Below are 27,488 nucleotides of genomic sequence, written 5' to 3' on the forward strand. Positions count from 1 at the left end.
GAAAAAACGTTTGTGAATAATTTCATCAAATTATTTTTGTCGTATACTGAACAAGATATACTATCTTAATCAAAATTAGGTCGAGTGCTATTGGTCGGAATTGCATATTTTATAGAAATTCCAGGTGATTTTAAGTAATAGAGAATGGTCTAATCGGACCACAATTTCCGGGGGATATAGTCTTATCAGAGGGAGCGTTGGTTGCACCAAAGTTGCGCAAAAACTTTACGACGACGAAAATCGCTCGAAAAACTTGGTCGCACGAAGGTCTGATCGGAGGTTGCTTTGGTCATTGTCTGATCAGAGATGAAAGTATGGACATATTCTGATCAGAGGGGGCCTGGGCTGTGAGGATAACCTGGGCTCCTCCTATTACAGAGACTGAAAACTATTATATGCTACTGGTGACTCAAGTCAGTTTTGGCAACGCAGCTTTTGGATCGTGGACCTGGTACTGCGGGTGCAGTGTGCAAAATCTGATCAAAATCATTTGAAACATACTTTCAATATGTGAACCAACGAATAATGAATTGAAATAAGAGACCATTTTTCACCTAATTGTTGTGAACAATCGATCACCACTGCAGAACTTCAATTTTAGATCATATGACTAATTGTTCTCGTGATTAAATACTATTTTGATGAAAACTTTATATTATCCGAATAGTTTAATGCCATAAAATAAGTTAAATTGAACTAGAAGACAAAGAATTGAAAGCGAACGTATTGACCGAAAAAAGCTACTGAAAAATATTTTTGAACTTGTGAAGTATGTGCTTTGAACATTTGAGCTCTAATACATTGAATTTGAAACGTACAGCAAGAAAGCTTTTGTAGCTCACTGAGTTTTTATTTGTTAGTTTTTTGAGAGTGTTCTATATTGTTTCAATCTTTGGTAATCATTCTTTGATATAATTCACTTTTACCTAATTTTAAGCATGGATTTATGAAAAAGACCTCGACTAAATTTTTGGCAGAAAAGTATTATGATCCATTTAGACAATTTACAGAATATTGCTGAACTTAATGAAACGTGCTGACACTTTGCTTTTTCTTAAAAAGGCATAAATTAGTTTTTCTCCACTAACTTTGTTGATCTGGAAATTGTCTCAAGTCGAGGTCTTGACGGGGGTCGGCGCTGCAAAGCAAGATTTTTGATACCTCTTCTGCCTTTTGAGATGAAATTAAATTTTCCCTGAATCCAAAATAATGGGTTCAAGTCGAGGCAACAGTTCTATCAGGTCCAGAAAGTCCACAGCCTCTAATGTCGGCCAAAATTCGACAGCTGAAAATGATGTACCACCATCCCACTTAAATAACCCAACAAGACGCAAGAAAAGTGGCTTCCCTGGTCGGAGGAAAGCATTGGTTCCACAGGCCTCAAAGGGTCCTCAGAAGACACTGGTATCTGACATTCTGAAGAAACGAAGTCATCAGTACCACAGTTATGACCCGAGTTTAACGGCTGGCGAAGACAACAAAGAGATTCAAATTCTCGTGCGAAATGAGCAGATGAAAGGTGGGTGGAACTTCTAAGATGTCTGCAACAGAATTCCTTCCTCACAGACTCTGACTAATCATTTTCAGAACACTATTTTTTTAGCTCTACCCAAAATTAAGTGGGTCAAATTTGGCGCAAAAAAAAGCCAGAATAACCAGGTTGACGTCCCAAATCAAGAGTTAATATGTCCAGACCGTCCCAGAAAAAAATTTCTATGCCCAGACGGTCCCAGACGGAAAGTACCGATGTCCGAATTTTAGTGCGTGCAAAAATTTGTTCGTTCTTCGTGCGTTCGAAAGACCATATGTCCAGACTTTCGCACGTTCAAAATTGCCTATATCAAGACTGTCTTCTTCAAAAAACCAGTGGCCTGACTTTTGTGAGTTCATTTCTTCTTCCCGTTTGATGTTTGGTATTGCACCTCATCGAAAACATAAACGCACTCAAACACATAAATACACTCACACACACACGCTGCGACATAAAAACACTCAAATAACACAAACCACACCATGCCACGAAACACACATACACACATAAAGAAAAACACAGAAACAAACAAAAACAATCACAAACCAAACCAAGCCACACGCCACTCACACCCACAAAAAACACATACAAAAACAAAAACAAACATACGAACATATAAATCCCAGCATGGCACAGACACACACACACACACACACACACACACACACACACACACAGATACAACAAACAAATGCACACATACAAACCACACCACGCAACGCACCACTCACACACAGACAAACACATATCCCCAAACACAAACACACTCATAAATACACACGCTCAATTACACACGCAAACCCGCAAATACGCGCACATGCAAAAGACGCACACTCACAAACATGCACTCACACACACCCACACACGAATTAACTCACCAAAACACAAAAATACATACCAACACGAACACACGCACAAAGCCATTCTTAAAAACACATACTTTCAAATAAATACACACACACACGCAAACACACAAACATATAAAAACGCACGATGAGAATCCGAACCACTTCACGTACACACACAAACACACAGACGCTCAATTACTCATACAAGAACAAAAATACGCGCACACTGAAACACGCACCCAAACACCCACACACGCACCCATACACACACGAATACAGCCTCAAAAACACATACAATTAAAAAAACACATGCACTCACATACACGCAAACACACACATGCACAGCCAACACCACTCCACGCCAATGACGCACACGCATTCACACACACACACACAAAAAACACAGACACACTTCACGCACACACACACTCTCGCGCAAACACACACACCATAAACTACACGCACATAATATCACACTTATACACACATAAACAAACACACGCATAAACACACAACAAACCACAACACTTACATCACGAGAAAACCCAATCATTCATAAACATATATACAGACACATAGACACAACAATACAACAACGCAATTACAAAAAAAGAATAAAACCACACCGTGTCGCGCACATATACACATCCACACAAACACACATAACCTCAAATGCTCCAAAACAGCGCACAAAAACAAGGATGCGCGCACATCATCACACACAAATATACACAGGCACGCAAACGACATCACACTCATCAAAAGCAAACACCAACATGCACAGTTACATTCTCACATATGCAAATACGCAATTGCACCCACACACACACATATACAAACAAACACACAAACAGAAAGAGGCACTTATGCCCACGCACAAGCACACACACACACATACATAAAAAACGGACACACAAACCCAAACACACACACACACACTCACAAGCACACACAAAAACACACACTGACAAAAAAACACAAGCACCGACAGCCAAGGACAAGCACAATTAAATACGATGAAATGCAAACACACGCTTGTACCCAAACACATACTTTCCCACAAAGACACACTCGCATATGCACATGTAGGTAAAAACCACACATAACACACCAGGACGCAGAGCCAACACATACACACACAAGCAAACACACACACACGCATAAACACGCATGCAAACACACACACACTCAAACACGCACACAAAACCACGCACACGTAAACCGAACCACGCCAGATACCCCAACACATTCAATCGCTTAATTAAACACATAAAACAACAAGTTCGAACACACAAAAACACACACACACACAAGGACGCACAAACAACACACACACATACACGCACATGAAAACACATAAACACACACACAAACACACGATACCACACACAATCAGAAAAAACATACAGGCACAAACATACACAAACATGGCCAAACACAAAAGGACACACATAAGCACACAGAAACACAAACAGGCCCACGCAAAGCACAGAGGCACATACAGACACCAAACGCAATCACCAGCAAAAGCACAAACAACACAACATCAACGCAGACTTACGCTCAGCCGCAAACACACACATATTAGCACAAACACACACATACAATCATACGCACAAACTAAATTGCCACACACCACACACAAAAACACGCACAAACACAGACAAACAAACAAACACTCACACACAAATGCCCACCACAACGCGCCATACACAAAAACACACACGCACATGAACACCAACACAGAAAAACAAACATGCACACAAACATGCACACAAACTCAATCAATGATTCTCACAAACCCACCCATACACACGGATATTCAAAAAACATTTGCATACACACGCATAGAAAATTGCACACACACGCATTAAAGCATAGATCTACGCACAAGGACGCAGACACAGAAGCGCACGCACAATCGTGAATGTAAACACATAATTAGCTCACACAAATACAGAAAAACAAACCAAAAAACACCAATCACACGCTAATACATATACGAAAACACCCACACTCACATACATATACATTCACTCACACTCATAATTACTCACATTCAGGCACACAGTCGCACAAAACACAGAAGCCACCTAAAACAAACCATTACCCACGCGACACGCATGCCAACAAACGCGAACAAATACACTCAATCAAACCGAGCCACACGCCACTCACACGCACACAAACACACAGAGAACCCCCACAACACAGATATCATAAGCAAATGCACAGAAGCTTCGACGCATACACATACGAAAACACACACTAGCAAACACACACATATAAAAACACACACCCACACACAGAAACACTAACAAAATGAAACCAAGTAATTCACGTATACATAAGAACCCAAACCCTCGGTTACTCACACAAACTCACAAATGCGCACACACGAACATAGATACACACAAACGTAAACATACAAACGCACGTGCAAACAGAAACAAACACAAACATCCACCCTTAAAAACATACATACAAACCCCATACACAGACGCAAACACACAAACACGCATACTCACACACAAAAACTTACACACAAGCAAACAAAACCACTACACGCACACACACAAAAACACACAAATGCTCAATTACACACAAAAATACACGCATATAAACACACAGATATAGACACACATACACAAATGCGCAAACACACATATCTAAAAACAAACACAATCAAAGAAACAATCAAAAACAATCAATCACACAAATTCCAAAAATTACCCACAAAAACGCACATACCAAAAATTAACCCACAAAATCACACAAACCACAAAAATAAGCACACGCACAAACATCAACCAAACACAAACACAGAAACATATACGCCAACAAACACCTGCAACCACAATCAATTACTGTCATACACTTACAAACGCATATATATATATATATATATATATATAAATCTATATATATATATATATATATATATATATATATATATATATATATAAAATATATATTTATGCACACATGCAACACGCCACAACACGCACAGCAGAAGCAAACAAAATCATACATCAACATAAAGACATTCAAACTTTTGGACAAACACACATACACACACGCACTCGCAAAAAACAAACTAAACATGGCACGCCACACACACAAATACACCTATACAAACTCCTATACACCTATCACAAATGCTGAAAAAACACCTCAACACACATACGCAAAAATACTCCCATACAAACACATACACACATAAAACCCACATCAGATACGCCACGCGCAAATACACATTACACCCACACATAAACACACATACAAGCAAACACGCACAGACATAAATTGTCACGCATGCAAGCACGAACGCAAAGACACATACATGCAAACCACACGACGCTACTTAAAAACAAGCTCACACGATCAATTACACACACAGATCCACAATAATTTGCGCACGGAAACAAACATACAAACATGAAGACACTCATAAACAATCAAAATCAGAAACACACACGAACACAAACACACAAACGCGCGCACACACACCAAAACACACACACGCACATCTATGCGCAACACCACACAAACACATACACAAACACAAGCAAACGCGCACACGCACGGTTATAAAGAAGCAAACAAACACATCTAACCTCAAAAATACAATCAAACAGACCCCAACATACAAACACACATACTTACGGACACAAACACACGCACAAAAGCCAATAAAACTAATTTACACACGAAAACACACGCAACTAAACACTCAGATATAGAGACGCATACACACATGCTCAAATAAAAATATAAAACGCAAACACACAAAAACACACGAAAATACAAGCAAAAACACTATAAAAACACTCACACACAAAAATTCAACCACAAAAACACACACATACAAGGACATGCACACACGCAAACACATACACACAGGCGTGCACCACATCACACAAATTAAAAACAAACGTACACGCACACACATCAATCACACATACGCACAAACATAGACTTAAACACACATAACTAAAACCACCAACACGTCCTCTCACAAACATACACACGCAATTATATTTATACACGCACACAAAACAAGCCAGAACACGCTCAACAGAAACAAAGGAAAAATACATCAACATAACGATATTCAAACTCATACACACACAGATACAAGCACACAATTGCTAAAAAAACAAACCAACACTCATACGCACACATACTGCCTTGCAAACACACACAGTCAAAATCAAAACCACACCACATACGTCACGCTTAAACACACCTTTACACCCAAACATAAACACACAATCATACACATACACAGATGCAATTTACAACACAAATACGAAACACAGGCACACACACATAAACCGTCTGGCATACAAACACAAACGCACATATACACGTAAACCACACCACGCTACAAAAAACAAACTATACACAATTACTAAGGCAAACAAGCAATTACGCGCACACGAAACACACAAACACAAACGAGCACAAATACACAAACATATAGACACACATAAACACAAACAATCAGAAACACAAACGGACACAATCATTCAAACACACAAACACGCACACCCAAAAATACACACACATCTATTCACAAAACCACACAAACACACACACGCAAACAAACACAACCAAAAAAAACACTTGCAAGCAAACTAATACACAAACACACACGCGATTAAACATCACGTTACGTCACTTACACAAACAACACATTCGCAAGCTCCAAAAAGTTCAAAAACTCAAAAAACGCGCACACGCAAACATACACACACATAAAAAACACACACAAAATTACACGTAAACACACAAACACTAACATACACATGCACGTACAAAAACAAACACATACACACCCACCCACAAAAACAAGCACATATTAACACACACAAAAGACACACACGAACACAAACATGCTCTACCGGGCGCAAACCAAACAATCCAGATTCCACCACACCAAAAACATCCCAGATATCATAAGAACCTGCAGAAAACCACACCAAGTCAGATAAACACACAAAACACACGCGCAATTACCCTCAAAGCCCAAAATTACACGCACTTGCAAACGCACACATACAAACACGCAAATGCAAACACACACACACACACACACACACACAAACTCACACACACATACACAATTGCACACACGCGCAAAAACACACACACACACACATACACCAACACACAATCGCACGAGAAAATCGAAACACTTCAATTACACACAAAAACAAACTCGCCCAATTACCCACCCAAACCAGCAAATGCCCACACACAGATACGAACATACACACGCATATACACAAACAAACACACTCCCACCCTTGAAAACGCACACATACAATCCCATACTCACACGCAAATACACAAATACACTTAAATAAACACACACACAAACCCACGCACACAGAAGCAAACAAACAAAACCAATTCATGCACACACAAAGAAAAATACACACGCTCAATTACACACACAAATGCACGCAACAAAACACACATATATCAGCACACATAAACACATAGACGCAAACACAAACATGCAAACACACACACGCACAAACAAACAAAAACACACACGTCTACCAACAAAAACACACGCACAAATTCAACCAAATAATACACAAATGCAAACGCACACAAACTTGTAAACAGACACATGCAGAACCAACACCACCCCACAAAATTCACACACAAGAGAACGCACACACACACACAACGCGCACACATAACCAACAGACTTGTAACTACAAACGCGCACTATTACACACATACACACATCGACACACAGACATACACGCTCACACAAATGCGCACGCAAACACACACACACACGCAGCTGCATCCACAAACACGCATTCATACACACATACACACACATACACACGCACACTCTTGCATGCATACACAACACGCCACACCAAGCATATCAGAAGCAAGTGCAATCACACATAGACATGCAGAAACTCAAACTAATTCACGCACATACACGCACACAATCGCAAAGAAAGAATGAAACCTCGCCACGCCACACACACAATAGTTGAAAAACACCACAACACACATACACACAAGAACCCAGAAGCGCTCACACATTAATACACATACACATAAACACAAATATACACACACACGTGCATACAAAAACAAACGCACACTTCCCTCTTTTAAAGAACATACAAACAAACCCATTCACACGCAAACAAAAAAACACATTTGCATACACACAAACACACACAAGCAAACAAAATCACTTTAAATACACACACAAAAACGCACACACGCTCAATTACACAAAAAATACACGCGAATAAACACACAGATATAAACACTCATACCCAAATTCGCATATACACATATACAAACACAAAAACACAAACAAACAAATTTAAGCAAATACAAAAGCAAGTTCTCACACACACAATGTCCAAAAATTCACCCACAAAAAGACACACATTCAAGGACATACACACTCAAGCACACACATTATCAACCAACGACACATCACACAAACCACAAACATACGTACAAACACACTTCAATCAAATACACACAAAACACACACGCAAACACACATACCTGCAAGCAAAAACAAGTAAACTAACACATATGCTCACGCATATATATTTATACACACAAACACACAAAACACACCACAACACGCAGAGCAGAAGCAAACAATATCATACGTCAACATAGATGCATTCAAACTCAAAGACACACACAAACATACACGCACGCAATTGCAAAAAAACAATAAAAATTGGGCATGCCACAAAAACACACACGTTTAAACCGACACAAAAACCGACACTCTCACAAAAATGTGCCCAAGAAATTGCACCTACATTCATAAAAACATCACAAACACACATAACCTGTCACGCAAAGAACACGAGCACACAGGCGCGCACACGACGTTGCACGCAAACAACCACTCACACTCAACTACACAGACAAACCCACAATGACTCGCACACGGAAACACACACAAAAAGCACAAACGCGCAAACTGACAGACACACATAAAGACACACACACCAGCAAACACACACTCACGAACACAATCACACAAACGCGCGCACACACACCAATACACACACACACGTCTTTATACAAAACCACACAAACACATACACACACAGGGAAACATGCACACGCAAGTGCTTACAGAAACAAAGACACACATCCACTCTCAGAAACATATTTAAACAGACACATACATATCCGCAAACACACAAAAATACATACCTACACACACAAACACACACAAAAGCAAACAAAAACAGTTTACACACACACACAAACACGAACACGCTCAAATGCTCACAGAATGCACGCAAATAAACACACAGATACAGACACACACATACATATATGCACAATTACACATATTCAAACACAAACACACACAGAGAGACACACAAGGACACACAAACAAACACACACGATAACATACACACACATACCTGCAACCGCAAACGCGTAATCCCCCACACAAACACACGTATATATACCTATTTACGTACACAAAACACTCCACAACACTCCGCAAACAAAAACATATATAAACCTAAAGACATTGAAACACATAGATACACACATGCAAGCACGCAATCGCAACAAACAATCAAAACTTGGCACGCCCCACACACACACATACCCACACAATCACACACAACCAGAAATGCAGAAAAAACATCCCAACTTATATACGCACACTTACTCACATACAGACGCACGCAGAAAAAAACTACATTCCGCATGTCACGCGCAAACACACACTCACACCCATTCGCACACCCAATTACACACACACACATACAAACAACACAAACACACACACATAAACTCTCACCCATACAAACACAAACACACAAACACATACACGTAAACCACACGACGCTACACACAATAAAACTCACACGCTCATTTACACATTTAAATCAGCAATTACGCGACCCGGAAAGACATAAACAAACATGCACAAACAAACAAACATATGGACACATATAAACAAACGCAAGCAAAAACACACAGAACACAATCACACAAACGCGCATTCAAACACCAAAACACACACATATATACACAAAACCACACAAATTCATACATACACACGCAATAACGCACAATCATAGACACTTACAAGAACACAAATGCACAAGCACAACACGTCACGTCAGATACACAAACAACACACACAAGCCTCAAATATTTCAAAAACACACGAAAACGCGTTCAAGCAAACACAAACTTACAAACACACACACATACAAATACATGGAAACACACACACACTAACATACACACGCAAGTTCAACAACAAACACATACACATCCACCCAAAAAACCCACGCATACGAACACACATGCTCTACCAGGAGCAAACCACACATACCACCCATACATACAGGCATAAAAACATCAGTCACACACACGCAGACACGCAGATTCCCGGAACCACACAAACATACTAATACACAGATACACAAAGATACATGTACACACACAAAAAACGCACAACAGAAAACGCACATCAGAAGTAAACATGCTCAGAGACCCACAGACGCAAACAAACACAAACGAAATTGCACACAAATGCTCAAACCACACCACACCGCACACACACACATAAACACGCAAAAACTCAAAAACAAATACTCACACAAAGCACACACATACAGAAACACAAAACAAACATAAGCACACATATACACAAACAAAGACGCACACAAACAGACACACAATCACTGACACGCACGCAGAAGTACGGACACACACACACATACACAGACGCCCAACAAAACCAAAACTCACAGATACGCACATACACAATCACTAACACGCACACACACACCGGCACAAACACACACCATACATATCAAACGCAAACACACACACAAGCACTCCCACTCATGCACACATATCTCACCGTGCCACACACCACACAAACACTTATATGTAAATACACAATCTCACAAACACACATCCACACACAGAAACACACATGCACACAAACCAAACCAAGCCACACGCCACTCACACACCAGAAAAACACAAACACAAAGAATCAGATTCCACCACACCAAGCACATCACAAGCACCTGAATTAACAAAATCAGATATACACACAAAAACCCACACGCCCAATTACCCTCAAAAATCCAAAAATACACGCACTTGCAAACGCACACATACAAACACGCAAACTCACACACAAAAACACACTCAATCAAACACACACACACACACTCACACGCAAACACACTCCAACAATTACACACACGCGCAACAACAGACACATACCAAACAAATAAACAAACATACACTCACACAAGCAAATCAAAACACTTCCATTACACATGCAAACACAAACACACTCAATTACACACACAAACCAACAAATGCAACACAGAAACACAAAAAAACAAACACAAACATGCACACGCACATACACACACAAACAAACATAACTATCCTGAAAAAAAACACACACATACAAACACATACACACACGCAAACACGCAAACACACATACATAAACACACACACACAAATGAACACACACACACACAGAGAAACGAGCAAACAAAACCACTTCACGTATACACACAAAAACACACAGACGTCAACTACAAAAGCAAATAAACGCAACAAAAGACGCAAATATAATTACACTTACAAACACAAACACAAACTACCAATCGACCCACGCGCAAACTTGCAAACACAAACACAAACACGCACAAACAGAAAAAAAAACACACACACCCGCACAAAAAGCACATACATTCAACCAAAACACATACACACACTTACTAACGTACATAAACATGCAAACACACACATGCACAAACAACACCACCCCACAAAATTCACACACAAATGAACGCAGAAACAGACCACGCGCACACATAACCATCGTACCCACATACGCGCACTATTACACACATACACACATCGACACACACACACACACACACACACATACACGCCCACACACATGCGCGCGCAAACACACACACACACACGCAGCTTCATCCACAAACACGCATTCATACACACATAAACACACATACACACGCACACTCTTACATGCATACACAACACGCCAAACCAAGCATATCAGAAGCAAGTGCAATCACACATAGACATACAGAAACTCAAACTAATACATACACATACACGCACACAATCGCAAAGAAAGAATGAAACCTCTCCACGCCACACACACACACAATAGTTGAAAAAACACCACAACACACATACACACACGAACCCAAAAACGCTCACACATGAATACACTAACACACAAACACAAACATACACACGCACGTGCATACAGAAACAAACACATATTTCCCATTTTTAAAGAACAAACAAACCAACCCATACACAAGCAAACACACAAACACTTTCTTACACGCACAAACACATACAATTAAAAAAACCACTTTAATACACACAAAAAAACGCACACACGCTCAATTACACAAAAAAATACACGCAAATAAACACACAGATATAGACACACATTCACGAATTCGCAAATGCAGAAATGCAAACACAAACACACAAAAACACACATTTAAACAAATACAAAAATCAAATACTCACACACACACAATGTCAACAATTTCACCCACAAAAAGACACACATTCGAGGACATACACACGCGCAAGCACACACATGATCAACCAACGACACATCACACAAACCAAAAACATACGTACACACATACTTCAATCACATACACACAAAACACACACGCAAACACACACACCTGCAACCGAAAACAGCTAAACTAACACATATACCCACGCATATATTTTTAAACACACACACACAAAACACGCCACAAACAAAACAAAGAGAAATTCAAACTCAAGACACACACACATACATGCACGCAATCGCAAAAAACAATAAAAATTGGGCACGCCACACACAAACACACACATTTACACCCACACAAAAACGAACACTCACACACATATGCACAAGCAATTGCACTCACACTCACAGAAACCTCACAAACACACACAAACACACATAACCTGTCAAGCAAAAAACACGAGCACAAAGACGCATACACGACGCTGCAAGCAAATAAATTCACACGCTCAATTTCACACATACATACACGCTCACAAACACACGCAAGCAAACACACAGATGCACACATCTGCAGCCTGCAAACAACCGTTATCACACACATAGAAACACACAATTTTAAACGCATACACACCACGCCACAGTAGGCACATCAGAAGAAAACACAACCCCAAAAAAACATACTGAAACTCAACCTGGTACATACACATACACACTTGCAAAGAAAGTATCAAATCTGGTCACGCCGCAAACACAAAAACAAAATAGTTGAAAAACAACACAACACAAATATTCACACATACTCGCATACAAACACACACACAGACACAAAAACCGCACCACATACGTTACATGCAAACACTGACACAAACACACACTTATGCACACGCAAAAGCACACACATACACAAAAACAAACAAACAGACAAGCAAACAAACACACACACACGGCCTAACACACAGACACACACAAACAGATAACAACGCACATACACAAACGAACACAAAAATGCAAAAACCCACACACAAACTCTCAAAGAACAACACTACGCACACATTCGCACACGCACAAGAAAACAAGCTTAGAGAAACAAACCACGCCGCACACACTACAAGCAAAAACACGCAATCTCACGCATGCATACAAACCACACACATCCGCACAAACACAGACACAGACACAGGCACACACAAGGACACACGCACAAAAACACCATAAACACGCACACAGAAACACACACACCCGTAAGCCTCACAACGCAACACACACCATCACAAACACAAACATGCACGCACATGAACACACACACACACGCAAACAAACACACATGCACGCGCACACATGCACTCCATCACTTACACGGACAAAAAAGCACACCGACACTCAAGCCATATAAATGGCATGACACCACGTCACACACACACATACTCACACACACACACACACACACACACACACACACACACACATATATATATATATATATATATATATATTCTCTCTCACACACACACATAATCAAACATAGACGCAAGCATACACACACACATATTCCGTCTCACACACAATGAGACACGTACACAAATGCGTACACACGCACAAACCAACACTCTCACACACACTACTTTCAAGTTAAAACTTTAAAACACCGAAAGTAAAAACCAAAACACAAACGCGGTAAATATTACAAATATATTTATACTCACAATATACTCGCGAAACACAAGACTCCAAGATAAATAAAAATTTTTGCTGGGATTCATAAAATTCTCACTTTTTTCCGGAGCTGCGTACATTTACCTCGATACGAAGAGCTATGGGCATAATGAATTTCTCTAACGTAGCCGTTGTCTAAACCATCCATCACTTTCAATTGTTCCAGCATTTTGATTTAAATTTTAGGGAATATATATGCGAGGCTGGCTTTTTATACTTCAGTCAAATTTTCACTTTGTTTACGATCGTAGAGAAAAAACGCTTTGTACCCCTTAGGATGTCATTTTGATTTAAATAAACTAATATCAGAAAATTGAAAAACGCGGAGCGCTTTAATGTTTCGAAGGAAAAATTGAAAAAAGAGGTGCAGGGGATTAACTGATCGCGTTGAGATAGACGATAACGGAGATATTTATTGCAAAAATATCTAGCTCAAAGAAAGCGTTGATTTGCAGCCGTAATTCTGTGCTGCCTCCTAATTCAGCCTAAAATTTGACAATTTTGACTATTTGACGAAACATTTGTAAAACAAAAAATCATTTTTTTTTGTTTTTTTTTTGCAAAAATTTTTTTACTAAATTCTTTCTCCACTCTGCTTCTGCAGATGAAAAAGTGTCAAAAGAACCGTCTCTGTATCCAACAGATCTTTTTTGGAAAAAACGGTATTTAAGTAATTTTGAGCTGTCAAAAAAATAAAACTAAACTTTGAAAATTTGAACACAAAAAGCAGAAAATTGTATTCTTTTCCAAATTCTAGGCTTGTTTTAGCGAGCAGTTCCTGTTATTTCTTCAGAACTAACAATTCGGAGAAGTAAATAAAATCGTTTTCATGGAACCAACGCAAATCAGGGAAATTAATTTCTGAAGAGTCAAGATGGAAGTCTTTTCTCATTTTTTTTTTCAATTATTTCCTTGTGTTGTCAAAGTTCCTTGAGTTTGAGGATTAAAGCAATTTCTGTTCATACTTTGAAAATGCATTTCAAAATAATCTTTTCCATACCATGGGCGTTTCTGTCATTTGGAAAACAATAAAATTTACTCATTGCGAATTTACGTACAAAGAAAAACTTCTTTTTTTTCAGTTCCTATAAAAACTTTTAATATTTCCTATTCTTTGAAAATACTAGGAAGTGTGAAAAAGCCGAAATTTAGATTTCACTGAAAACAAGTTTCCTATAGTACTACTATATCAGAGCCGATGAGGAAAACTTTCAACGATCCCTTGGTTGTTAGAAGCAAGTAGAGGCAGAATTCAAAAACTGTTAGAACTCTTACAAAATATGAATACTATGTAGTATTTGTTACAAATTGCGGTTTTAATTATCTTCCCTGACCAAAATTTGGTTTTTAAATTAGAGTTCGTTAAGCACTTGCGAGACTTTTTTAAAAAAAATTGATTCGATCCCTTATCCTCATGAAACAGCAATGTTCGTAAAAAAATTTTTGCACAAATATCAAGTACGTTCATTTCAAATTTTTGTGTCAATTTTAAAATTACCAATACAGTTGCTTCAAAAAAGTACGCACAAACACACGTACTTAGTTTGCCAAACAAAACAAAAAAACCTAAATTGAAAGATGAAGTTCCATAAGTAACGACCAGTTGCCAAAAAAAACATTTTTGATTTTTTTGTTTTTTTTTTGGTTTCGAGGATTGTATTTGTGCTTTTGTGTTTGTGCACATGTGCCTGTGCTTGTTTGGGTGTATGTATATCTCTGTGTGTGCGTGTAATGTGTGTGATATATTTCTTTATCATGTAAAAAGTAACCTGGTTTGAGAGCGTTAGTTCACATGTTAGATACAGATAGAGACAGAGTGCAAAAACTGTAAAAATAAGCAAACAAAAATTGAGATTATAATTATTTTCTGTTACAATTTGTGCTTTTGAAAAATTTGCAATTAAAAAAAGTTTTTCTTAACTCTGGCTAGTTGCCCAACTGAGAGATTGCGAAAAAACGATTTGGCCCATCATACTCATGAAACATCAAAAAAGACCAAAACTTTTTGAAAAAGTTTCAAAAAAGTTGATTTCAAAATCTAGTGTCAATTTTTACAGTTACAAAATAATATTTAAGGGAAGTCCGCACCTAAATGTTTCAATAAAAGAAAAATGGTATCAATAAACGGTGCGAAAGATGGCTGAAGATCAGTTGTCATAACGATATTAGAAAAAAAACTTTTGTGTTGTTTTTATTATTTTGTTGTGTTTGTTTGTGTGTGTGTGAGCTTGTGTGTTTATGTATTTCAGGGCAAGTGAATTCATTGTAGGGTATGTTTTTTTTGTGTGCGTGTAAGAGATAGAGAAAGGGAAAGTTAGCCAGAGGTAGTTAGTTCCCTTAGATGTTAGACACAAACAGAGGCAGAGTGCAAAAATTGTTTAAAATAAAATAAATGGGAAAAATTACATATTATTTCTAACAAATTGCGGCTTTAAATTTTTTCCAAAACCAAAATTCAGTTTTTCCAATCTTTCTGGAATCACATGGGCGAGATTTTTTTTTTAAGAAAACGTTTTCATTGTGCTCATGAGTTTATATTATGCAAAATAGCAAAGTTTTCGAACAATTTTTAAAAGATTCTTTCAAAATATAAAGCAAAAATGAAAATTACCGAAAAAGATGCCTCAACCAGTCCGCACGTAGTTATATGGAAAAAAACACAGAAAACCTAATTGAACGTGACGAACCTTGAGTAAAGATCAGCTGCCAAATAGATAGCTTCTTTAAAATTTTTTTCTTGTTGTTGGGGTTTGCATTTGTGTGGATTTAGTGTGTGATGTGTGTGTGTGTGTGTGTGTGTGTGTGTGTGTGTGTTTACATGGTTTGTCTGTGTTCGTGTCCTTCAAATTGTACTACACTTATCTTTCTATAATGTGCCAAGGAGTTTTCCTTTTTGTCCGCCAAAAAAAAAAACAAATGCATATAAGTTGCTTTCGGATACTCCCAACGGTTCTGTAACAGAAATTAATAGTCTTATGCAACCTTGAGAGTCATGAGTTTTGTTGGAACATACTGTGCTACGCACAGACTTGCACGAGCCATCTTGATGGTTGTTTCATTTCTTCATTTCGGACAAATCCCCAATTAGACGCATGAAAAGAACGCCCTTAATAATATTATTACGCTTCAAAAGAATTTATCTCTCGACCGTTTATGTCTGTAAATTGAATTAATCTCAATTAATTCCAATTGGTGAATAAATAATCGAAAGACTTTTGGTTAGACGAAAGATAGGAGATTTGGCGTGACACATAAAATTCATAAAAACAATTTGGCTTGACTTTCGGTAGAGTCGTCGACTATTGGTTAAAAATCAATTTTAACCCCAACCCCACACCTGAGTTTATTAAAATCTTTCAACTTGTCGGTTCCTCGATGTCAAGGTATTATTGCATGCAGAAGAGTTCGTTTTAAACAGGGCGTCTTCCGAACAAGAAATATGAAGAGAGTAAGAGTGACATTGACATGAAGAGGGCAGTGGCATTGCGCAACTGGGAGTACCTGAGACTGGTGGCAAAGTCCATCGGACAGCAGAGACGACAGCACGCAAGGAACATTTCATTGCACTCTATTTTTTTATTGGTCAATACTAATAGCGATTTTTTTTTTAAAAAATCTCAAATAAATTAATTAGTAATTATCTTAGTTGGACAATTGAATCTTGGATAATCAAGCAAATAATCAGTCAAAGTCATTGGGCAGCATATCACTCCTTTGGACATTTCCCGTTTTTCACCAATTGATATCTATGGTATTTTGCAGAGTTTTGTTACATAGACCTAATTGGCTTATACAAGTCTTTCCGCTCACATAACCACACAATCGGTTATGCCAATTGGTTTGAAATGATGATGAGCTTTCAATAGGTTATCATATGTCGACGTAGAGTCAACAAAAATGCTCCCTTTTATACAAAAAACTCATCAAAAAAAACCATCAGCTGACGAAACCACCAAGAAACAGAATAGTAAGCGCTTACATTTGTCCAACGCCAAAAAGTGGAGAAAGATTTGGAAAAGAATGGTATAAAAGTGTAGGAATTTTCATTTTACTATTCGACTGATTATTTAATTAGTTTTGATTATTTACTCTCTTTTACATGAATTACTTGAAAAATAACGCCTCTTTTTCATGTGGGCAGCTGGAGATTCTGTCAAGAGAGTAGGAATTTTATCCCATTCCTCGAAAGTTGTTGGTGCCATAACAGGTACATTGACCATGGCAATATAAGTGCTCCAAAAAGGTTGAAAGGTCAAACAAAAATTATTACAATCATTTGTGTTTTGGCGTTCGTTATCTATCGAATATAAATGTAATTTTAGACAGAATTTCTATATTGATTTGATGATGAGAATAACGACATTCTAATTTATGTTTTAAAGCATTTTGGAGCCTTTCATTTTGATGTCAGGTTGTGGTCGAAATTTTGTCTGATCATAGTTGCTCAATTTCCCACTTTGAGTCATGCTTGCTTTTAAATTTACAAAATTTTAAACAAGTTTGCATTATTTCACAAAAAATTCTAAAAATCTGTATGCAAAGTTTCATCGTAAAAAAAAATGTCAGGACACATGATTCCTGCTTTTATTGAATTGAATTAAGTTCCTTGAAAACAGTTTACAATTAATAACTATAAACGTTTTCAAGAGGTACGACAGACCAGCTTAACAGCTCGTTTAGGTGACGTCCCTTTTGAAAAACTCATCAATTAAATTTTACTTTCCAGAAAATTAAGATCGGGTTAGTTTGTACCTCAGCCAGTAATCAGCCAAAAAATAAAGTAAAAAAACTGGCGAAAAGGTTGTTTTGGAAAAATTGATCTACTAAATTTTTGAGCTGCTTCGAATTCATTTTTTGAATTTCAATATCTGAGGGAAAAAGGTAATTCGATTTGCAAAAATTAAAAATCTTAGTTAGCCTAAACAGCAGTGAGTTTCCAAGTGCTGCATTATTAAATTTGACCTGCCTTATTAAACCTTTTTTGAGGTTCCGTGTGTGGTATTTACAGGATGACACGTTTTCAAGATCAATGAAAGAGCAAGGAGATCTCTTTGCAATTTCTTCAACAGTTTCCTTCAGAAGTTCAAAAAAGTATAAGTCAAAAACAGTGAGTATTTTGTGTTTTCTGTAGTAATGTTGAAGGCTATCGGTCCGCTTTCGATAGAAGATGACAGGCAAAATTTTCCGTTGGCACATATCATTTTTTGTTAGTCTCTTTTTTTGTGCAGCCATAAACCAATAGACCTAAGAGATCACGGGCTTAACAAAAACTTTATAAAACTGTATCAATTTTGAAATTGGATAATAGTCGCGAAATCTATAGAAAACGCCGCAGATGCTGTTTAGGTTGTTCACAGTTTGTTGAATATGAAATTCAAAATTCATTTTTCTATCAAGAGTTATACCTAAATTATTTACAGATTCTTGTAGTTCATAATCTGGTAAAATTGGGTTCAAATTAAGCCCTAAGTCTTTACCAAAATACACCAACTGAGATTTCTTAGAAATAACGCTTAATTTGTTTTCATTGAACCATAATATCGCCTCCGTAATGCTATCTTTAATATTTTTTTCAATATGTTTTCCACCACAAAGAATGTTGGTATCGTCAGCAAACAATGTGATTTCCGATTTTTGCATATTTGTTGGCAGATCATTTACAAAAATTAAGAAGAGGAGTGGGCCTAGCACAGGGCCCTGTGGGACACCATTTGTAAAGTTTCTCTATCTCAGATGTTTTGGACAGGAAGAAAGCTTATTGTTGGCGGTTGTTGAGGTAAGACTGAAAATTTTTTTTTAAATGGCCCCTAAAATCAAAAATTTCTAGTTTGTTGAGTAATAGTGAGTGATCAATTGTATCAAAAGCTTTCGTTATATCAAGGAAAATTGATGAGCAAGGGTTTTTGTTGTTCATAGACAAATTTATATTTTCAGTTATTTCAGCTATGGCATGAATACATGATCTTTTCGAGCGAAAATCAAATTGTCTACAAGAATAGAGTTTGTTTTAGGAGATGAAGTTAATCATTCTTTTGTAAATAATTTTTTTCGAAAATTTTGCTAATGGTTGGTAGCAAACTTATTGGTCTCTAGTTTTCGGGGAATCCATGTTCCCATTGTTATGAAGCGCCAACACTTTTGCAAATTTAAAGCTCTGCAGAAAAGTATGGCCCTTTATGCAATCATGGAATATGTCAACTAACGGTTAAGCTATTACAGGTAAACATAGAGACTTCAAGTGCATTTGTACTAGGCATAAAAAATGATTCGTGGAAACAATTACTGCGTTGGTGTTGCTGTAATTTAAGAATTTCAGACAGAATTTTTTCACTGATAGTTACAAAGTAATCATTTAAACGGTCATCGTCCAATTCTACATCTTGCTGCGTCTCTTTTTGTATCTTTAGAATTTTTAAGGTATCAAAAATTGTTTTGCTATTTTTTTGATCTGTCAAACGAGAAATGTATGCTCGCTTTGATTTTTTAATTTTGCTTGTTATTTCATTTCTCAAAGAAACATATTTCTCTCTATCTTTTGGTTTATCAGACGAAACCCATTTTTTTCTGGCTTGATCGCGTTTTTTAAGAAGGTTCTTAATTTCTTCATTAACCCAGGGATATCTGTTTTTAGATATAATTAATTTTTTTTCTGACGCCTATCTGTTTAGAGTTTGCATAATTGTCGATATTAAAAACTGAATTTTGCCATCGATTGATTCCGTTGATTTTTTCTTCAAGTTTTGATCTAACAAAAACAAAAACTTTAAACAAAAAGTTTTTTGCTCAGTCAATTGATTCAGATTCCGGTATTTTATAATTTTCTTTTGGTCAATAGAGTGCAACCAAAGACAAATTTACTCGAAATTGATTAATTATCTGAGATCGAAAATTCATAAGTTTTTCAAACCAAATCATCATCGGTTATGATATGATCTATGCAAGAGGAAGTGAGATTTGTTTTTCGAGTTGGTTCATTTTTTTAATTGGATATCCGAGCGATTCAATTATTTCACAATATTTGTTCCTCATTGATGATTGTTCTAAGATATTTATGTTAAATTCGCCAAAATTTAAGGTTTTCGAATTTTTAGTTCGCAGAAAATGGAGCATCGATTCAAAGAAATTAAAAAATTTATCCAGATTTGCTGAAGCAGGTCGGTAAAGAACACAGATATAGCACTTCAATTTATTTTTTTTTGATTGACAGAATTAAACATTCCTGATCCATTTCATAATCTATCAAGCTATATGAAATTCCTTCTTTCGAAAATACAGCAACGCGGCCGCCGTTACCAATTTTTCTTGGTTTTGATACAATTTTTTGAAAGTCCTGCAAATAGTAAAATTCTAAGGGGTCACCTGGACTAAGCCAAGTTTCTGTTAGTGCAATTGTGACAAGTGGTTCTTTCAAGGCATCGTTAAGATTCTGCAACTCATCTAGTAATTTGAAATTTTTTCTAAGAGATCTAATATTCAAACCTAAAAACATTTTGAGTGGCTTAGGTACTAATTATCAAAGTTCTGATTTTGAAATATGCTTATAAAATCGTCGTTGTCATTATCTGCCAGCTAATCCGATTTTTTGATTCCTACTCGGCTGTGATATTAAATTGAGATGACGTTTTAGACACCTCACACAATATATTTTTATGTCGCGCTGTTTTCTGCAAATGTATGCCATCGCTTAGAACAGCGCACCCGTCGTCGTCACTGGGTGATGAACGTAAACGTTTGAGACTAGATTTTGATATATTGGGTGCCTGAGGAATAGCGTTTCTCAAACAGATATTTGAAGGAGTTGTTTGTGATACTTGTGAAGTATTTTTGTTAAACTCAATATCTTTCGTAGGCTGAGCAAATTGTCGCTTCCTTTTTCTAACAATAAAACTGTTCCCATTATCTAACTGTTCTTTTTTTAAAGCGCAAGACCTGAGAAGCCCTTCTTGGGCTTTATAAAAAACCTTTACCTGGCAATTCTTTGTTGTAGTAATGTAACCCTTTTTTCGGCCATTTTTTATAATTCTCTGTCTTTCTGTGGTAAACGCTCTTTAATAATAATCGGCCGAGAGTTTTCCGGATTGAAAAATTTACCAAGCATTGACCGTCGTGCATAAATTTCATCCTCCTCTCCAAAATAAAGGAATTTTACGATAACTACGGGGGGGGGTATTTTGAATTTTTCCAAGATCCCAGTAAATACCAGGCTTTCATGTTTTTTAGTGGCGCAGTATAATTTAGGCATTGTCTCAAAATTTTGTTTTACTTGTATATCAAGTTTATCGTAATGGTTCATCGGCAAATTTTCAAATATCAAACAATCTTTAGAGGTGTATCTTTCTTGTTGCAATAATCTGTCCCCTAATTCGCCTATTTTGGCCTGCAGTTGTTCGATTGTTTTGTCTTTTTCAATGGATAATTTGAGTAAGTTTCCCATACTATTTTTCAAGGAATCGTTCTGTAAAGATTCAACAAGTTGTTCAGTTTGCTGTAATAAAAGAGCTTTCATGTTTGCTTCAAGATAATAAGTTGTCTCAATGTACAGTGTGAGCAAAGAATAAGTTCAGAAAAGCTAAGCAGAAAAAAGGGCAACTATTCTCTAGCTTGCACGGCGTGTTTTTTTAAGAGCACACCGGTTGCTTTTCATAAGTGGGTGTTATTCCCCGCAAGAATGAGCATATTCCACGCCATTTCTGCAGTTAAAAAGAGTAAATTAACTATCTGCATTTAAAATTACAGATAGATTTAATAAATACTTGAGTGGAAATGAGAGTGTACAAGGAGGGAGCTTCAAAAGTTAGCCTGTGAAACTATTCGGAAGAAACTGGAGTTGGAATTGGCAGAGCTGGCTCTCCAGGAGAAATTGGAGAAGATAGAAGCCAGAAGGAGAACACTCATCCTGGCACAGACAGAGTTCATTCCTTCCAAACCAGAAGATGCACACATTGATAAACAACAACAACAGCAACAACCAGAGAATGGAGTAAACATAAAGTAAGTAAAAATAAAGCAAGCTAAGGGTCACTTAAGATTCAAAATTGATTTCAAACCAGTTAGTTATACAATGAATTATACATGTCAGCTCCACTGTTGATTTTTTCCCAGATAAAAATAAAAGGAATCATAAGCTCTACAAAGAATGAAATTAATCAACGCAAATTGAGTATTATTCAGTTTAACTTCCTTCGTCTAAATGTTGGAATCCAAATATCCAAGTTTCTTTTTCTCTTAATTAAACACGCCGTTTTTAATTAAAATCCTAATTAAACAATCGGTGTAGAATTTGTGTAACATCAGGGCTTTGTAGTTGATATTTTGTTATGTCTAGTATAAGTTTGTACGATTGTTGATAAGCCTTGCATATAATTGGTCTAAGCGTATTAATTTGTCCGGAATTTATACCCCAATGTTTTAAAAAACTTTTCTGGTTACTTATGTTAACTAAGCTCAATTATCTTTGAATCATATTCCCGTACCGAACTCCAAGTCTAAATCAGTACTGGGCAAAATTAAACGCAGGTCTCCCATGTAATAAACTTTGCTGGCTTTCTCGATTGAAATTTGCTTCTTTTAAGCATATATTAACGGCAAAAAAGACGAAGCCTTAGCAGTCACTGTAGCGCAGAAATGAGAACAAGCATCGAAAAAGAATGAGATTGGGGGTTCGATTACCGTCCGACACTTTATTTTTGCACTTGGCCCAAGTATGACCATTGTAAAATCAGACTGAACGCAAGTCTGACAAGTCAAAAAATATGACATATGAACCAGTCTATGATTCAGTAATGGTGATGAATTACATATGTAGTGGCCCACTACTGAAGCGCACTTGGAGATAGGTACTTGTTTGTGGCTAGATACTGACGTTGTCAAATAGACTTTTCTTAAATAAGTTTCATCTTTGTTGATTGATTGGTATTCCAATATGGTAATTCTTTACGCAAAGTAAAGCTAGATTTAGCTATTTTGTTAAAAACAAAGAGTACGTCTTTTTCCCTCATATTTCACTAAAAAAACAGAAAATAAAATATGCCCTTCAAAGGAAATTTTTCGATATTCCGCTTAATGTGGTTAGCAGACAATTATTAGAGATAAATTGACTGAACTTCTTTTGTAATATTTCAGCGATTTGACTTTGCTGATTTTTATGCTTGTTTTCAAGAATTTTGAGTTTTAGGTGGATTTTCCTAGTTTCAGGTAGCCTAGCATGTATCTTATTTAAAGTTTTTTGCTAGTCAGGTAGAGGATATTGTGGGTTAAAGGTCATGAAAAATAGATTTTGTAATAAAATTTTGAGCGGAACGCAGTTGCGAGCCTTGCTAAGAAGACAACTTTCTTCATATCATAATTCTGCACAAAATTATAATCTTTTAGAAAGTATAATGGTTGAAATTTGCCTCAAAAACTTAAATTTATCGGAGATAACGCACACTTAGCTACAATTACAGACTGATGTTGACAGAAAAACTCAGCGAAACATTTGCGTCTTATGGAAATTGTATTGATTTCTGTATGCCCTAAAAACTTAAAAACATTTACTGAAATTTGCCTTCAAATAAGCACCAATAATTTTTTTCAACGTTTTAATTTATCTGGTAAATGGGCAAGATATATCAACGTTTTTGCCAATGAAAATAGATACCGAAGTTCTTGTAGATCGAAGCCTCGCATCTAAAAAAATCATCTAACATAAAAAAATTAGTTGGAAAATTGCTCAAAGTTCTAACTTTTCAACCAAATAGTTTACAATAAGGCCGGCTGCGTTCATTAACTGTGACAAAGCCTTGCAATTTTTTTTTATTTTTTTTTTCCCAAATTAAAACAATTTTGAGTTTTAATCTCTTCAAGATTTAAAATAATTTTGAGTTTTAATCTCTTCAAGAATTACAAAACAACAAAATTTTGTCAATAAAATAAGATTCAGCGGTGACTTTTTCTCGCAGACCTCAACCAAAAACAAGCATTTTTACTATATTAGAATTTAAAAAACACATATTTAATAATGATTAATAAACGAAGATGCTCCATTCATACCCTTATTTATGACGACCACCATTCTCGTCATACATTATTTGCGGTCGACGCAATGTTTTTTTATACCCAAAACATGGTCGTCGACCCGAAGTTTCTTCATAAGTTGACCCACTGTCATTTCATGGCTAGCCTGATTGACAAATTTTTTTAAATACGTCTCTTTCACCAAAAAATGATGCACTTATTAGGCTTCAAGGACACATGAAAAATAATTTTGGAGCACCCAGAGATACAAATAATGCATCAATTGCACCAGAAGGCTCAGGGAAAAAAATAATGATCATTTTAGCTAAGTTCGCGGCACAAAGTCGAATTAAATGGCCACACGAAGGCCTAAGAGGAAAGTTCATTCGATTATACCATCAACATTGCCGCCTTTTGATCACGCCATAGTCAAATGTGACACTTATCGGTCGATCCATGGTTGACAATGACACATCTGTGAGCTTGTGTGTTGTTCAGTAAGTTGACATTTTCTCGAAACAAATATAATCAAAGACTGGAGATTCATAATGTATCAACGGAAAGCTTTATTTAACTTCATTTATACTATTAGGGAAGCCAACTGGATCTCTTTATTGTTACTCAGGCACAGGAATGCAATTATTCTATTTTTGCATTCCTTTGCCTGAGTAACAATAAAGAGATCCAGTTGGCTTCCCTAATCAACACAATTCGACAAATCAAAACAATTCAATTCAAGTTTTAGAAAACATTTTGTGGAAGCCATAAGCACACGAAAATATCTCAGAAAACATAATCTATATAATTATTTGACCTCATGTTCACGTAATTGTGGATGATCCTTAACAGAATTGTGAGAGGAAACTATTCTGGTTTGTAATAAACGTAGAAAAAAAAACAAAACTGCGCCGATGTAATCACAACACTTTTTGATAGTCAAAAATCACGATGAAAACAAAACTAACGTAGATGTTTCCACGCGTTCAAAAAACAGTTAACTAAGAAACAAAATTTCATTGTATCAAAGAAAATGATTCGTTTCGCAAAATGGTTGTTTTAATTTAGCAAAAAACGGCCAAATTACTGTTCCAGAATTCTCTTAAACAAAAGGAAAGAAATTCTGATTATCGAGTTTATTCAAAAATTAGTCAGCAGTCCTTAGTACAGCAGATTTGAAGGAAATGGGCTAAAAAACAAAATTGTTGCCAGTTTTGACGAAAAGAGACTGAATTTTGGGGAAAAAATCAGCAAATTTTGAGCTGAAATTGTCGGATCGAGTGAGTCAGCAACCCTTTGCACTATTTAGGCAAAAACAATTGCACTATTTTTAACAAATTTCTCAATTTTTAGCAAAATTGACGAAGGATTGAGCAAAATTCACTGAAATGTGAACAAAAACAACAGATTTCTTTCCAATGTCCAGAAAACATTAAAAATCGATAACTGCCTAGAAAAGAAGAAATTGACAAAAAATCTTTTTAATCCTATATTCTACGCTGCATGAGCGTTCTAGTGATACCACTCACTACTCTCTACGATGAATGTATTGATCAACCAAAATTGACCGAACAAAAAAAGTTGAGCATATAGTTCCTCCTCCACTAAATTGGGTCCGAACAATAATAGTGAGGTGATGTGATTTCATTATGAAAAATCTTTCTCTTAGTATTGTCCGTAATTTTTATTCTTGAATACTCCCATCTCCGTATCTGTTATTCACGGGCTAAGAAATATTGTTTTGTTCAGTATTCCGAATGTGCTCATCTAATTTGAAATAGTTTTCACTTTCAGCAAA

The 27,488-nt window shown here is 36.8% G+C and overlaps 1 protein-coding gene across 4 annotated transcripts in view; it reads left to right on the forward strand.

Moving 5' to 3' along the window:
- Nucleotides 1-794: 794 nt before the first annotated feature.
- Nucleotides 795-27,488, forward strand: part of LOC142339412 (uncharacterized) — a 44,788-nt gene continuing 18,094 nt past the window's right edge. The window contains exons 1-4 of one of the 4 annotated variants that reach the window (XM_075389433.1): nt 795-895; nt 1,147-1,519; nt 18,117-18,245; nt 23,473-23,689. In XM_075389433.1, coding sequence (XP_075245548.1) covers nt 1,210-1,519; nt 18,117-18,245; nt 23,473-23,689 — 656 coding nt within the window. In that variant the 5' untranslated portion in view covers nt 795-895; nt 1,147-1,209. Of the gene's footprint in view, nt 1,520-18,116; nt 18,246-23,472; nt 23,690-27,488 lie in introns of all 4 variants that reach the window. The other 3 variants (XM_075389432.1, XM_075389431.1, XM_075389434.1) reach the window with 3 other exon arrangements.

Source organism: Convolutriloba macropyga, chromosome 5 (assembly GCF_964194025.1).
Source record: "Convolutriloba macropyga chromosome 5, txConMacr16.3, whole genome shotgun sequence".
NCBI classification, from domain to species: Eukaryota; Metazoa; Xenacoelomorpha; order Acoela; family Convolutidae; genus Convolutriloba; species Convolutriloba macropyga.